General features: G+C 38.5%; 2 protein-coding genes across 2 annotated transcripts; one reads left to right on the plus strand and one right to left on the minus strand.

Moving 5' to 3' along the window:
• The first annotated feature begins 410 nt into the window (after positions 1 to 410).
• Positions 411 to 4,026, plus strand: LOC107865838 (WAT1-related protein At3g18200). The gene is made up of 7 exons (XM_016712032.2): positions 411 to 1,081; positions 1,182 to 1,244; positions 1,577 to 1,693; positions 1,795 to 2,029; positions 2,461 to 2,619; positions 2,702 to 2,853; positions 2,959 to 4,026. The coding sequence occupies exons 1-7, from the start codon at positions 888 to 890 to the stop codon at positions 3,125 to 3,127; spliced, it is 1,089 nt and encodes a 362-aa protein (XP_016567518.1). The 5' UTR covers positions 411 to 887; the 3' UTR covers positions 3,128 to 4,026.
• Positions 4,027 to 12,931: 8,905 nt separating this feature from the next.
• Positions 12,932 to 15,108, minus strand: LOC107861913 (T-complex protein 1 subunit delta). The gene has a single exon (XM_016707299.2). The coding sequence runs from the start codon at positions 14,851 to 14,853 to the stop codon at positions 13,225 to 13,227; it is 1,629 nt and encodes a 542-aa protein (XP_016562785.1). The 5' UTR covers positions 14,854 to 15,108; the 3' UTR covers positions 12,932 to 13,224.
• Positions 15,109 to 16,812: the final 1,704 nt, after the last annotated feature.

Below are 16,812 nucleotides of genomic sequence, written 5' to 3' on the forward strand. Positions count from 1 at the left end.
TCTTAGTAATGTACTGATTCTGATTGCTCCCATGTTGGCCTTGCCAAATGATACTGTCCTCTTGTGGACGCCAATTATCAGTTTCAAGACAGACTAGTAGTATATTGCAAAGTTGGGTATTTTATTATGAAAAAATTGACCAAATGAAGGACCACATGGGATCTAAGATTCCTTTTTTGTTTTAAAAAAAAAAAAAAGATTCTTGATGATAATGTCGACTTTGGAGATAACTTGTGAGCACTCAAGTAACCCACGATATACCTAAAGCATCTTATCAGTACAAATATCTCAAAACTTACGAAAGATGAAAAGTAATCACTAAGCATTTTCATATTGCTTGGTTAAAATTTAAACATGATGCATAATAAAAACCCTCTAACTCAACATATATATTTTTAAGAAAAACTCCTACCTAAAATAATAGCTGCCAAAATTTAATAAAAGTCATAAAGTAGGGTGTCGGTTTCTTATCTTAAACTATATAACTACCAAACCAACATGCATAACTCCCACTTTGTCCCCCTAACAAAGTCCAAAAAAGTATAAGTCAACCAATCATACGAGATTTAGATAAAACCAATCCCATAATGGACAGATTTGCATGCAAAGCATAGATCAACTATATCAATAAATGCACATTATACATTTAGTGATTTAATTAAAAAATATTATTCAGAATCTCATAATAATATGTCTAAATGATCAATTTGCATATGCCAGTGAGTCTGTTCTGTTTTCTCCTTCAATTATTCATTAATTTAATACACTTACTTTTTTCCCCAAGTGGCATCTTTCACTTTGTATATATATATATGAGGACAATTGTTAGTACTTGTAGTACTTGAAGATCTAAGGGTAAAAAAAAAATTAGAAAGATATCAAAAGATATGGAACCAAAAAGTGGCATTTCTGGAAAAGTGCAACTTCTTATAGCATTACTTGTTTTGCAATTTTGCTTTGCAGGATTTCATATAGTTTCAAGGCTTGCACTTAATATTGGTGTCAGCAAAATTGTGTATCCAGTTTATAGAAATGTTATTGCATTGCTTTTGTTAGGACCTTTTGCTTATTTTTTGGAAAAGTGAGTCATTAATTTCAAAAACAACTAAATTATTTTGCATTTTCCCCCCATTATTTCTTGGTTTTTAACCTTTTATGTACTTGTGTTATGACTTATACAGGAAGGAAAGGCCACCCCTCACATTCTCTCTATTGGTTCAATTTTTCTTCCTTGCATTAATAGGGTAAGCAAGTAGGAAAAGGAGTTCTCAACTTCCTTTTTTTTTTTTTTTCCGAATACACCTATATACACTGACAGTGTAAAGAATTTTTATACTATTAAGTCAATAGAAAGATAACTACAAGTAACCGTTCATAAAAAAACAGGCTTGAATGCCCGTTCGATTTCTTATCGATTCCCAACCAGCTTTGAGGATTAGTAACTTAAGAAATAATGCATGTTACTAGCTACAACATGTTAAATACATAGTAAAAATTCTTTCCACTATTGATGTATGCGAATTAAATCATTTTCTAAAATGTATTTTGCTAATTATTGTAAGTTTTTGCTACTCAGTATCACAGCAAACCAAGGATTTTATATCTTAGGATTGTATTATGCATCCCCAACTTTTGCTTCAGCCATGCAAAACTCTGTTCCTGCTATTACTTTTATCATGGCTGCTGTTCTAAGGTATGCATAGATCTCATTAAAATGATAAACTTCCATACATTCATTTAAATATTTTTTTCAGCAATTTACTTAGGCTAAAGTACATGCTTTGTGCATCTCAGGCTAGAAAGAGTTCATTTTATGAGGAGAGATGGCATTGCTAAAATTCTGGGAACCATAGCAAGTGTTGGAGGAGCCACTGTTATTACTCTTTACAAAGGGCCTCCCCTATTAAGAGGAAGCAACTCTTCTGAAGAAGATATGGTTGCTTCTCAAGAAAACATAATGGATTGGACATGGGGTTGTGTTTATTTGCTTGGTCATTGCTTATCATGGGCTGGTTGGATGGTCCTTCAGGTACACTCATGATTGACATTTGACAACATTAGAAGAGTTTAACTTACATGCACTGACAGAATAAAAGCAGATCGCATCACCTAAAAGATACTTACTAGTAACTGCTCATGATATAAGTAGAACAAGTTGCATGTAAAATAAAGCGAGCAACTCGTCCACGTCTTCAAGAATGTTGTTGGATGCTTGTTAGATCCTCCAAAAGTGGCTCCTTTTTGGAGGATCCAATACAAGCGCGACGACATTTTTGGATGGTTCAAACAATATAGGCTGCTACAAGAAGTTAAATTACACTAATTGTGCAAAAATTCTTTAAGACTTGTCAGTGTTTATAATAGCCAAAACTGCAACTATTCTTAGTAAGTTCAAGCAGTTTCCACATGGCTGCAACTGTCAACTTACTCTACTTAGTGTCCAATGAATGAATTATGCAGGCCCCAGTGGTGAAGAAGTACCCGGCCAAGCTGTCACTTACCTCATTTACATTCTTCTTTGGATTAATCCAGTTCCTAGTTATAGCAGCTTTTACAGAAAGGGATCTAACACATTGGCAGATCCAGTCTGGAGAAGAAGTTTTTCTGATTTTATATGCTGTAAGAACTTATAATATTCCCTCTTTCATATAATCTCAGTTAACATGAATGGCTAATGATCTTGGACTTGTATTGCATGTAGGGCGTTATCTCTTCTGGAGTAGTCATTTCTCTTCAGACTTGGTGCATTCAGAAAGGAGGACCAGTGTATGTTGCAACATTCCAGCCTGTGCAAACAGTATTAGTTGCTGTCATGGCTTTTGTAATTCTTGGTGATCAGTTGTACTCTGGAGGGTAAGTCGAGAAATCTGGGAAACTTTTACCTTGTATACGTGAAACTGACCCGCTTTCTTACAATATGTAGTTCAAAATCTCAAGCTTTGCAAACTTCAAATGCAGGTTACTTGGAGGACTTTTGATTATGGTTGGACTTTACCTAGTTTTGTGGGGTAAAAAGGAAGAGAAAAGAATAGTCAGCCAACATCATACTGAAGAGACAACATTGACAAAACACCTCCTAGCTCCTAATGGCAAGGAGGAATCCTCTGTTGGAGCTGATAGCTGCTAACAAAATTTGTCAAAATCTTTTTTTACCTTGAAATATTTTTCTTATTTAATGGTTTCTTTCTATGATATCTGCTGCCGGAACATTGTAAAGAAAACAATTTAATTGGAGTCCAGATTATGAGGGCTGAATATGTTGTTTGGAAGCTTAACAACTTTCTAAAATTATTTGTACAATTATACTAGTTCCATGTAAACCTTTGAGAAGGGATCAGTCAATTGGTGTTCCACTGAACTATGGAACCATAACTTTTGAAGATATTCCAGTTTGCTTTTTATTTTCCTTTGATGTACAGTTTCTAATTTTGAATATTTACTTTCAAATCAGATGATGGATTTTATTATATCTACATTGCTCTGTTGGTTAAGTTGAACCTGGCAAACACTATTTTACGGGGGAGTATAATATTACAAACGAGAAAAAACTGTTGAAGAGCATAAAGTCTTGAACCATACAATTACTGTGTGTCCAGTATCATTTGTTTACTCATCAATGCTCATCTTCTTCTTAAAATTATGTTCCTTAACAAGCCCTTGATATTTATTTGTTCATTCAAGAAAAAAAATTAAGAAAATGTTAAAAAAAAAAAAAAAAAAAGACAAAAAAAGAAAAATGAGAATGGAGGTAGGTGCCACATCACCTCTTCTCCATTGATTTGTGCAAGGTGCATACTTATTATTTCCTCCGGAACAGGAGATAAAAAGAAAAGGATGATCAATTCACTCCTGCTTTTAACCCAACCACAAAAGCCAATGCGGATTAATTCAAACCCATCCATTCAAAAAATGGGAATTCTACGCAGAAGCAGCTCCTCGAATTGGTTGACTATAGAACCTCCTATGCTAATAAATCCTTTCACTGAACCCGATTCATGTAACATACTTCTGTCACGACCGTCAAACCTCAAGACACCCTGATACAAGAATAACCACAGAGATGGACATATGTGAGATGTATTGAACCCGAGACTTGGAGCGTGCAAAGGAGGGCCTAAATAGGCTCCAAAACAGTCCACAAACTACACTTCAAGGGCGCCTAAAGTGAAGCATTTGACTAAGGGGTCTTTTGAACATTTTACACTACTTTTGTAACCTGCTATAAATAGAATATGTTAGGTCATTTACTAGTTAGTTTTGATGAATATTGAAAGTTGTAGACACTTAGACATTTCTCTCTTGTGAGAAAGGCCCCCATGGCCGAACATTGTAACTAGGGATTTCAACTTGAGTGTGGAATCACTCGTGTTGGATTCAAGCTTGGAAACGTTGGATGCTTGAGAGATTGAGGTCCCTCTTGTGCCACGTAAGAGATAGGTGAATTGTAGTGTGTAGTGTTGAAGGTCCAAGAGTGGAATATGCTCTTGGATTCTTAAGATTATGCCTTCATGTAGTCAATCTTTCTATCCCTTTGTTTAGTGTAATCTTTTGTTGTTATTTCTTGTGTTGTTGAAACCGTTGGTTATTGTTATTGTTATCTTGTTGTTCATCTCGTGTAACCACTGTTTTCGTGTTGTTACATCTTTGTCAACTCGTTAATCTTGTGTTCACGTTTTGGGGCTTGTTTCCACTAGTTCTCTGATTGTGTTGTTAAAACTAGTTTGTTGTTGGCTGATTTCGGTACTTTCCAAGTTTGTAGTGTATCATTTGGTATCAAAGCATGGCTTGATCTTGTTCCCACAAGATCAATCTTGGTCTTGTTAGTTGAAAAAAAAAATTGTTGGAAAAACAGAAAATTTCAAAAAAAGTGCAATATGTCCGTGTTTATATTCTTGGCCGAAATTGTGTTATTGTTGTGTCTTGGCCGAGATTTTTACTTGTTTTGTTGTTTCTAGTGTTAGTTTTCTTCATCTCTAACACTCTTGAGTCTAAATCTAAAATTTGAGCTTGAAATGTTGATCTTGCTGTTGTGAACATAAACTTGGCCGATTGTGGTTTTTGTGGTTCACGGTTTGGACTTGTTATGTGAACATTGTTGTTGATCTTAGCTTGGTCGTGTGATGTTATAAAATTGGTGGCCTAAGAACAATTTTGTTGAAGGTATTGTAGTCTTGGCCGAAGTTTGAAGACATTGTTGTTGTGGAATTGAGTGGACCGTGTGAAAATTGTTGGTGTTCTTGAAGATTGTTGTTGTTGTTGTTGTTGTTGTTGTTGTTGTTGTTGTTCTTGAGTGTTAGTTCATTGTTGTTGTTGTTGTTGTTGTTCTTGAGTGTTAGTTCATTCGTGTTAAACGTTTGTTGTGTGCTTTTCTCTTTTGTGAATTCGTTGTATCTTGTTGGTTCAAGTCTGTAAACAAATTTTCTTTTAGTCAACTCAAACGAAAATCCATTCCGGACAAGAGTAGACTCGACCCTCAATCACTCAAGAAGTACAAGCCGGCTTTCAACACTTGTGAAACCAAATGTAGGGTAAAAACCGAGAGTGAGAGTGTGGTGAGGCATTTTTTTGAGCTAACAAGTTTGTTTGTTTTGTTGTTTGTTGTTTTCTTTCCTTTTAGGTACCATGGTTGCCAATAATCTCGATGTCACGTTTGATCGCATCAATGACAATATTTAAGACATGAAATAGCACGTTGAAAAGCTACGCCAATTAGTATCCACACTCATCCCAACAAATCCAAAACGTAAGGACCAAACACCTTGCGATGAGAGCTTCCCGAAGGAAGAGATGGGCTGCCCCGACCCACACCAAGGTAAAAGCACTACTTCCTACATTACCATAAATGTCGATTGTTGTGGTGTGGCTAGTAACAGCCAAAAGGGTGTAGTTGCGGATTTACCTAAAGTAAAAGTCTTTGAGTCGTCCTTTGTAATACTCTTAGTGATGTTAGGTCGCGGGAGGATCAAACACTTGTTGTAAGTACACAAGCACTAGTTGATCCTTTAGATGACGAAATTGATTCTTCTTTCAAGAATAATTTGTGTCCATCTAGTACTAGCCCTTATAACTCGAGTAAGGCTTCATTACCAATTAACGAGGGTATTCACACACTAGTTGACCCTTGTGTGAACCAAGGTGAGTCTACGTTGGTATGTGATTTGCCAACAACTAGTGAAGATGTGAATGAAGATCAACTTGCTCATGAATGTATTCCACTACTTGAGCATGTGTGTGGTGTGCTTGAAAAATCTAAGTTAGTGATAGTGTTTATAGAGTTGATCTTGATGGTGCACGTGACTCTTTGAACATCTTGTGTGGTAAAAGCCTTACTAGTTGTTTTGTTCATAGAAATCATGCATATGGAAATGTTGAAAATGATGGCATAAGTCTCTTTGAGGTAGGACTTTTAGGTCGTGTCTCTCTATTCTTTTAGGCCGTTGGTTATTGTTATTGTTATATTGTTGTTCATCTCGTGTAGCCACTGTTTTCGTATTGTTACATCTTTGTCAACTCGTTAATCTTGTGTTCTTCACGTTTTAGGGCTTGTTTCCACTAGTTCTTGGGTTGTGTTGTTAAAACTAGTTTGTTGTTGGCTGATTTCGGTACTTTCCAAGTTTGTAGTGTATCACACCCTCAGAATCTAGAGTAGCCCGCTGAGACTCACCCCTCAACACCTGCCCACGAGTGCTACGAAGCCTGCTATCCTCGAACTGACGAGCTCGAATCTGCTCCAACAAGGTAGATCTGGCCTCAACACTAGCAATGATTCCCCGAGGGTCAGAAATATCCAAACAAACCATGATGTTAGCTAAGGATTGGATGTCCAAAGCCAACGGCCACTGATGCCAACTGAGTACCTGTTGCTTTGGTACTCATACTACACTTCTGCATCTTTTTCCTGATGCAGATCCGAGTAGTAGCAGGCGACATTGACGCGATTCCTACCTTCCAGTACTGATTTAGAGCAGGGTGAGCTTACTATCGTCCAAGGTTAATCCCCCTCTATCCACTCTAGTTTAGTCTTTTGTACTCGAGACTGTTTATATATATATTGGGTATATATTTTGGACTCTGTCTAGTACTTTGGATATATTTTAGTATTGGCTCTAATACCGACCTTATCAGGTCTTAGGAGGGATTCATTTGTGTGTTTGGTCATTTTTCTTCCCTCGTTTTAATATCTGATATATGTTTCCTTTCTGTTTGTTACTTGTTATTACTATTGTTATCATTATATGCAATCTTTTTTTATTTCTGTCTATTAGCCCGTTACCTATTATTCCAGGCTATGGCATGGCTTGCCTACTGGGGGATAAGGTAGGCGCCATCACGACTTGAGAAATCGGGTCGTGACAACTTAGTATCAAAGCTTAGGTCTCACTAGTATTGTTAGTATTGGAGTTGATGTTTAGTAGAGTCTCGCAAATCGGTACGAAGACGTCTGTATCCTATCCTTAGGAGGTTACAGAGCATTTCGAGGAAAAATCTCATTTTTCTTGATCCATTTTCGTGCGTTGGGTCTGAGCTGGTTGTAATTTTTATTGGTACACTCTTTACACAGATGGCTAGGACGCGAGGTTTGAGAGCTGGGGATTCAGACCCCGAGCCCACTGCTAGAGTTCCAGCTTGGGGTAGAGGTCGACCCAAAGGTCGGGGGTAGGACAGAACAGCAGCCCCAGTTCGAGATCAGGCCAGGGATTCATCATCTGGTCCTGTCATAGCTCCAGAGACTGAGAGCGCTCCAAGTTTTCCGCCGCAGCAGTAGGTGGGCCAGGGGGTAGCCCAGGATCCACCCGATTTTATATCTTCTTCGATCCTTCGAGATGAGTTGGTACAGTTATCGAGGTTAGTTGGTGGTCCACCGACCGAGGGAGCTCAGCCAGCAGTACAGAGTAGAGTTAATTTAGGAGCACAACCTGCGGCAGTGGCGCCTAGGGTGGTGGTTCCACCAGCACCAGTAGTCCCACAGTCGGCAGTAGCCCAGCCAGTTATGTCTTCAAAGGAGCAAAAGATGTTGGGCCGATTTTTCAGATTGACTCCACCCAGGTTTACCGGGACACCAAGGGAGGATGCTAATGAGTTCTTATCCAGTTGCGAGGAGCGGTTGCGGAATTTGGGTTTGGTTGAGGCTCCAGGAGTGGACTTTATTGCTTATTAGTTCGACACGGTAGTGAGGGGGCGGTGGAAAGGTTATCTTGATTCCAAGTCAGTTGGATCTCCACCAGTGACTTGGACTCAGTTCTCTGAGGTTTTCTTAGGGAAGTAAATGCCACGCAGCATACGCGAGCGTCGTCGAGATGAGTTTACAGCATTGAAACAGGGTTCTATATCTATGGCTGAGTATGAGGCGAGATTCTATGAGTTAGCCAGACACGCCACTATGATTTTGCCTACGGAGTATGGGCGGATTTGATGCTTCGTCAGGGGATTGAGACTATCACTTCGTAGGGCTACACAGAGTTTGGTGACTTCGGGGAAGTCTTTTTCTGAGATAGTTGAGCATGTTTATTCTATAGAAGAGATGAATCATGAGGCCCAAGGGTGTAGCGATAAGAGACCATGTTACCAGGGCAGCTACAATAGTTCAGGCCGAGGATTTCATGGTAGGTACCCTCAGCAGCAGCCTTCTCAGCATCAGGGTCAGCCTCGTCGGCCAATTTAGGCATCCCTTTAGATATCAGATTGGGGTCATTTCGATTTTAGTAGTTCCAGTAGTCAGAGCAGCAGCCAGTCACAGAGGGGTGTTCAGTCAGGATCGTCAAACCAGGGTGTCCATTCCGGATCCGCTGGATCTTTCAGACATAGTAGGGTGCCCGAGGCATGTTATGACTGCGGGGTTGTTGGTCATTAGCCCGTGAGTGTCCTCAACGTAGGATGATTGAGCCTTCAGTTTTGACTGCACAGCTGATTAGGTCAATGCCGCCGTTAGGTAGGGGTGATGCGCAGAGTCGTGGAGATGGTCCCCAGGGTTCTAGAGGTAGTTTGCAGGGAGGTAAGATAGGTGGTCGGACAGGCACCCAGTCCAGTAGTGGACAGGGTCATTTGTATGCTCTGCCAGATAGATCAGGGGCTGAGGCTTCGAATGTTATGATCACAGGTACGATTTTCGTATGCCATCGGCCAACTTTTGCTTTGTTTGATCCCGGTTCCACATTTTCATATGCTTCTGCTTATTTTGCATCGCGATTGGGTTTATGTTCAGAGTCTTTATTTGTGCTATTGCATATAGTCATCCCTCTGAGTAATTCTTTAGTAGTGGATCGGGTATATAGATCGTGTTTGGTGATTATTCGGGAGTTTGATACTCAGGTTGACCTCATTGTCCTAGATATGGTAGATTTTGATGTGATTCTAGGCATAGATTGGCTATCTCCTTACCATGCGATCTTGGATTGTTTTGCTAAGACCGTTACTTTAGCCTTGTCTGGCGTACCCCCAGTTGTGTAGCAGGGTTCGATTAGTCGTGCACCGATGGAAATTATTTCGTACATTCGGGGTATGAGACTGATATCGAGAGGTTGTGAGTCATTTCTTGCATATGTTCGGGATGTTAGTGTTGAGAGTCTATTGCGTGACTCCGTGCCTGTGGTTTGCGAGTTTCCTGATGTGTTTCAGGCCGACCTACCTGGCCTTTCTCCCAAGCGTGATTTGCACGCCAGCATCCCTATTTGTTTGAGCCTTCAGGTATTTTCTTATCTTTTACTTTCGTGGACGAAAGTCGTTTTAGTAGTGAATGTTGTAATGACACTCACGGTCATTTTTATGTATTTTAACACGTTTTCGATATGCAGAGCTTTTTATAAATGGCCCAAGTTATTTATGACTTGTTGGGACTGATAGTTCGATTCCTAGGCGGGTCGTTTAAAAATTTTAGTAATATCTAATATATTGTGGATCATTTAATTTAGATTGGCATTTGGTAGAAAAATAATCTATTACCCTTCTAGAATATTTTTAACCTTATAAAAGTTCGTTAATTATGATATGTGTATATTACTTTATAATAACTTCTTATAGTATGTTAATGTTTTATGCGGAGATGGTAAATTAAGTTCGGGTTTTAGTGGGGCATCATTCAGAGGTTTTTCGGAGGAATTTTTAGTTTTGGCGTCCACGTAGGCTAAACTTGTCCTACCTTTAGATTGAGCTTATATACTAAAATTGTGAACTATTATGTTAGTTTTGGATAAGTGCTTGTAGTTGCGTATTATTAGATAGATATATAACCTGACTTATTTATCCGGATTAGGACCCCGTTCTAGTAGATTTTGGTATTTTGTCTTTCGATACAATATAGCATCTATCACTTAAGGACGTGAAATTAAATTGCAAAACCTTGAATTTACCCTTTTAAAATTATGACATGCATACGACAATTAGACGTATTTTAGCTTCTGTTCAGGTTCAGTATATATTTTATTTCTGTCATTGATTGTGAACTTTTATACTACATTGACATTGTTATGGAATGGTATGGATTTTGATATTATAGATGGGTATGGTTACTATGAGTTCTGGTTCGAATCCGACATTTGATTATTATGGTTACTATGTTCGAGTCCGGCATTTGATTATTATGATTACTATGAGTTCCGGTTCGAGTCTGGCATTTGATTATTATTGCTATTATGGGTTCTATATATGTGGCCTCTCATTATTACCCACTATGTTTGATTCGAATCCGGTACGTGTTCTCTTGTTATTATCCATCACTACCGATATCTGGCCTCTCATTACTACCCATTAGTGTTGGTTCAATTCCGGTGCACATCTGGATGACAATCATGATTTCTTAAGATCAGCTCAGTTACAGATTATTTATGTTTATTTTCATTACTTATTGTGTGTCCCACCGACTTATGAGGGTGCGGTTGGGTTAATTGTCTTCTTCAGTATGTCTGGCGGGCTTATAGGGGCCCAGTTAGATTATGTTTGATTTGTCTGTTATTACTGCATTATTTATTTTCTGTATCGCTTATATTTATTCCTTTACAACGTTTGTGTAGCTTGTAGTTGTTTACTTTTCCATCCCTATTTACTAATGACTCAAACTACGCCCTCGCATTGTAGTTATACATTTTTGTATTGAGCTCAGTCGGCCGATGATGCCTATTGAGTACCCGTTGCTTTAGTACTCATACTACACTTTTGCATCTTTTCCCTGATGCAGATCCGAGTAGTAACAGCCGACATTGACGTAATTCCTACCTTCCAGTACTAATTCGAAGCAAGGTGAGCTTACTGTCGTCCGAGGTTGATCCTCATCTATCTACTCTAGTTTAGTCTTTTGTACTCGAGATTGCTTATATATATTGGGTATATATTTTGGACTCTGTTTAGTACTCTGGATATATTTTAGTATTGGCTCTAGTACCGACCTTACCAAGTTTTGGAAGGAATTCGTTTGTGTGTTTGATCCTTTTCCTTCCCTCGTTTTAATATATGACATATGTTTCCTTTCTGTTTGCTGCTTGTTATTAATATTGTTATCATTATACGCGATCTTTTCTGATTTCTGCCTATTAGCCCGTTATCTATTATTCTGGGCCATGGCTTGGCTTGCCTACTGGGGATAAGGTAGGCGCCATCACAACTTAAGAAATCGGGTCGTGACAACTTCAGAGTTCAGATGACATATCAAACACAATCCCGCTACTTCAAATTTAAGTGAAACAAGGTAAAAAACATAATATATACTATAAACCCTAAAAGGATTCATTTTATGTATTGAAAGCCTAAATGTGCATGTTCTTGACACACATTCTTAAAGTATAGCCAATCTTTCAGAAAGAGCAGACTAACTGGCCTACTTGAAGAGGACCCAGTCTATGATGTGGTAACCATATTCTCGTAGCATTATAGAGCACCTCATAGAACACTTGAGGTTAGCACGAACTGGGCAGAAAAGTAGAGGTGCCTGCAAGTTGGCCTAGACACTATGATGAAAAAAACACCTAAAGAAAAGGTAGCGTACTACTTCAAAAATGGTTTTCGAGCAAACTCTTGACCATTCCCAACTATCTTGCCATGCAAATCTGCTTTTATGGGAAGATGAAGTTTGCACGGTCCATTAACAACTAATACAATGAATGACCCAAAGGACTCAAAGTTGAGTGTGCTGAGCCGGTCAGACTAAAGAAGTCCTAGTTACCACGCAGCTTTCAGGTAAAAGCTGGCTATAGAACTGATCAACACAGCAAAACCAAAGTGCCTCAGCATTTGCCCTCCAAACATAAGCACGGAAAAAAGTTTAAAATGAAAATTCAACACTTATTTCAAGACAATGAGTAACCTGAGGTTTCTGTCATAGATTTCATTGGGAATCGTGGGCATATTAGTTGTAGGTGAGAATGAATATTCAGCTTGATAATGATGGAAACTGTGAACTTTAATCTTCATCTGTAAATAGATAAAACCTAAACCTCATCCAGCTGAATCCCACTGAAGTCCTACTCTAAAGATGCTAACAATTCTTGATCTCAATTGGGAATTGGAGAAACAACTAAAGAATCTGACACTAAACAGAATCCTTTCATTTCAAAACCCAGTCAGAGGAAAAACCTGATAGATCGCAGCTGACATCTCACAACTTTAACAATGTAATATTAGTTGGGCTTACACCACTATTACCATACCTCAATTGTCAGTGGCTACAGAACACAGATTCTTCATACATAAGTGAACTGAGTAGACTAGGCTCAGGGTGATCTTGCTCCAACTAAATCTTAGCATATAAATATGTAATGTGAAATTAGATATCAAAACTGGACCAGACTCACAATTTTCCCATGGGCAAATAAGTAGATAGTGCCTGAGAACACTTGTCAGCACACACCAACATAAAAGAGATCACAAGCTCTCTTGGTAGATCATAAGACAGCAAAGGGCAAGAAGCACATGATTTAGATAAAAGTGAAAACAGGAAGCACCATTTGATAACTAATTGGAACATAAATTGCTGGACGAAAATATTGATAAACTGATAGTGATCCACATATTACATACTGCATCATGTCAATCAATCAAAATGAAGAAGTGTCGTGCACTTAACAAGTGAAACGGAAAACTGCACGAGTAAAAATTAGCTACGAAAAAGTGAAAATTCAGCATATAATCCGAAATAGAGAAGAACCAGAGGACCACTAATTCTTGAAGCACACAAATTGAAAATCAAAGATATGACAAAACACTTCTAAGTTTTCTGCGATTTCACATGACATCACTCTACCTCACTGTAACAATATCATCAATCTTCAAAATCATCCGTACGCATTCAGTAGCCAAGGTAATTGCACTTGTGCTCACCAGCAATGGTTGCACCACATTCTCCTCCAAAATGTTAGTGATCTGCCCCTTCCTCACATTGATCCCTGTGTTGATCTCGCCCTGAGCGTGCCTGTTCCTCAACTCAGTCACGATTGCAATTGGGTTCAACCCAGCATTCTCAGCCAAAGTATAGGGAATGACTTCAAGGGCTTCAGCAAATGACCTCACACAGTACCCTTCCATCCCCTGTAAAACCTTTGCCCATGCACCCAGCTGCCTAGAAAGCTCAATCTCAGGTGCCCCACCACCTGCAATCAAAAACCTCTTGTTCACCAAACATCTTACCACACACAACGCATCATGCAAACTCCTCTCAGCCTCATCAAGGACCAACTGGTTAGACCCGCGAACCAGCACTGAAGTGGTCCTGCCCATGTTCTGAATCCCTGTGATCTTCACAATCTTTCCACCATCCCCAAGAGATATCTCTTCAACCAAATCTGCATGGCCAAGTTTCTCTGCTCTGAAATGATCAATATTAGCAATAGGCAGAGAGCTTAATGTCTTGGTAATGAACTCAATCTCATCCCTCTCAACATCTTTAATCACCATAATTTTTGCCTTAGACAAATAATGCAGAGACAATTCAGTCACAGCATCCCTCAAAATACTCTTCTGAATCAACAAAACATTACAACCAGTTGCTTTAATCTTCTTAATCATGCCCAAAATGTAGTTCCTCTCTTCTTTCAAAATCCTGTCCATTTGAGTATAATCAGAAACCACAATGCTCTGCTCAATATCAGTCTTAGGAGGGGAAATCTGAAACTGAATCACTCCAATCTTAGCTTTCTCAACTCGTGTCAAACCCCCCGAGGCATGACTAACCTTCTTATCAAAAACCAAACCCTTAACCAACTCAGTATCATCAACAGTACCTCCCAATTTCTTAACAACTCTAATATCCCTTAAATCAACAATCTCTGGGTTTTCAGGGTCCACAACAGAAAGCACGGAATCAACAGCTAAAGGAGCTAAAAGAGTGGAATATTGAGAAACTACCTTACTGTTAAGCGCCGTGCTTGCTGATTTCACAAGAGAATCGCGGTCGGTAAGCTCAACTGGTAAAGCCATAGCTGTAAGAACTTCAACAGCCTTAGTAGACGCCTTGTGCAGAGAATCCGAAACAACAGTTGGGTGAATGCCAGCAGAAAGAAGCGAAAGACACTGTTTCAACAACGCACCAGCAATAACAACAACGGTAGTAGTTCCATCTCCGGCGACGACGTCTTGAGATTTCGATAACTCAACGAGAAACTTAGCAGCAGGTTGAAGAACCTCCATTTTGTTCAAAATTGTTGCTCCATCGTTAGTGATAATAACCTCTCCGTTAGCAGTGGAGATCATTTTGTCCATTCCTTTAGGTCCAAGACTAGTACGGACGGCGTTAGCCACCGCCTGAGCGGCGGCAATGTTTGCCATGCGGATATCATCTTTGCGTTTGTTGTCGACAAAGGTTTCAGTTTTGGACGATGAAGCGGCGGCTGCGGCGGCGCGTGGTGCAGAAACTACTGCCGGAGATGCCATTTTCAGATCAGGATTGACGGAACCCTAGATATATACGAGATCGAGATGATTCCGAGTGAGTGGGAAAATGAGAAGTGTTTCAAAACCCTAGCGAAGTATAGAGAATTGTTGGAGGCTTTGGGGCTTTTACCCTTCTAGAGGGTTCACTGATATTTTTTCTTTTTTTTTTTAATTCCGTTTCTACCCTTGCTCAATCTTTTTATTCTGTTCCCACCACGATTTAACCAGGTATCCATTCGTTTTGATGGAATGGGGTGAGTATTTATATAATTAAATTTTGGATTATAAATATAAAGTCCTTTTTGTTAGATAGAACTTTACTTTTCAGGATTAAATTCAAATTTAGTTGAGTACAAAATAATATAAAAGGTTTATGTATGCTAAAATAATTACTTGCACTCAATGTATGTATTTAACAATATTACTTTATTGTATTTGAAAAATAAACGGAATATATATATAAATATATGTTTCTGAACTATTTCAGTTTTTTCGTATAGACATCTCAATTAAGTTAGGTACCTATTAAACCTCTTACTCCTTCACAAATTGTTTTAATTGAGCCCAATTTATTGACGTGACCAAAAAAGTAAAATGTGTATACTACACACACCAATGACGTAGCAAAATGACAAATCAAACAACGACACGTGGTATTTTAACTTAAAATAATTTTTTAATATAATTAAATTTAAATTTAAAAAAAAGAACATTAACCACCCCCACACTGTAGCCTACCCGACTCTCCCCCCCCCCCCCCCCACTTCCCCTCTTTCCTTCCAAATACACAGACCTCATTTCCCCTTTCCCTTCTTTACTTTTCTTCTTCCAAATACACATACCTCATTTCCCTCTTCCCTTTCAATTGAGAAAGGAGAAAAATGGCTTAACAAGAACGTTATCAGTTTCACTCCCTCTCATCTGCTCAAACACCTGCAATGCCTCATCAACCCTGTAAATCATGTAAAAAGTGTCAGGCCTTATCGCATTTCCCACTTCGACAAAACTAGGTAATCAATTTGGTAAATCATACATCATCCAAAAAAACACCATGCTCAAAGAATCTCACAAGAAGTTCATAAATTTCCTCCACGCTCATCATTTTCTCAACCCAAATCCTTTTCCACATAGCAGACAAAACGATATCCGTAGTATTGTTCGGAGGAACATCACTATCCCTTTTAAGCATTTCATCGAACACCTTGAACCCACGATCAATATTCCCTCCACAAAGCAAACAATCTAACAACAAATTAATCACACTCGTGTTTCTTGAATATGAATCAAGCTCTTTATACACTGATACCGCTTCCTCGAGCATTTTAGCTCGTCCAAAGCATCGTATAAGAAGTGTCGCAGCATTAATCGATAAAGGATTTTCTCCTCTTTAGCAAAACAAAAAAGTTCAAAAAGCTTACTAGGTACATCAGCTTCTTTTTCATCACGCATTGCTTGTTCAAGAATAGCTTGAAATGTAAAGGAAAGAGAAGAAGGATTTGGTGACATTTGTTCGAGAAAATGAAGAAGAAGGGAAATGAAGAAGAAGAATAGTAGTTGAGGGGCAAGTATTTTTAAAAATAAAAAATATGAGAAATGAGATAATTAAGAAAAATAAAAAAAATAAAGAGATTAAAAAAAAAAACTAACTAAAATTTAATGTTTCACGCTCTTAAATTGAGTGCAGTGCACGCATTATGTCACATCAGCGATTGTGTTCAATTGATAATTTTATAAAGGAATAAAGGGTTCAATAAGTATCTGTTTTAATTGAGGTGCCTATACGAAAAAAGTGAAATTGTTACGAAGCCTGTATATGTATTTAGCCTGAAAAATATGTTATGATATGAAATTAAGAACTCATGATACTCTCATCAATTGATCACGAGTAAAGGAAAAAAGTTTATATAAATATGCTTATTCATACGGAGTCGTTTAGTGTATAAGAATAATGCAAAATAT

Source organism: Capsicum annuum, chromosome 3, assembly GCF_002878395.1.
Source record: "Capsicum annuum cultivar UCD-10X-F1 chromosome 3, UCD10Xv1.1, whole genome shotgun sequence".
NCBI lineage: Eukaryota > Viridiplantae > Streptophyta > Magnoliopsida > Solanales > Solanaceae > Capsicum > Capsicum annuum.

What these genes read in the sequence shown, in the direction of transcription:
- LOC107865838 (XM_016712032.2), top strand. Translation starts at nt 888, where the DNA reads ATGGAACCAAAAAGTGGCATTTCTGGAAAAGTGCAACTTCTTATAGCA. An exon ending in CTGGTTGGATGGTCCTTCAG is followed by an intron (nt 2,030 to 2,460) that starts GTACACTCATGA and finishes TGAATTATGCAG; the next exon opens with GCCCCAGTGGTGAAGAAGTA. An exon ending in GATCAGTTGTACTCTGGAGG is followed by an intron (nt 2,854 to 2,958) that starts GTAAGTCGAGAA and finishes CTTCAAATGCAG; the next exon opens with GTTACTTGGAGGACTTTTGA.
- LOC107861913 (XM_016707299.2), bottom strand. Translation starts at nt 14,853, where the DNA reads ATGGCATCTCCGGCAGTAGTTTCTGCACCACGCGCCGCCGCAGCCGCC.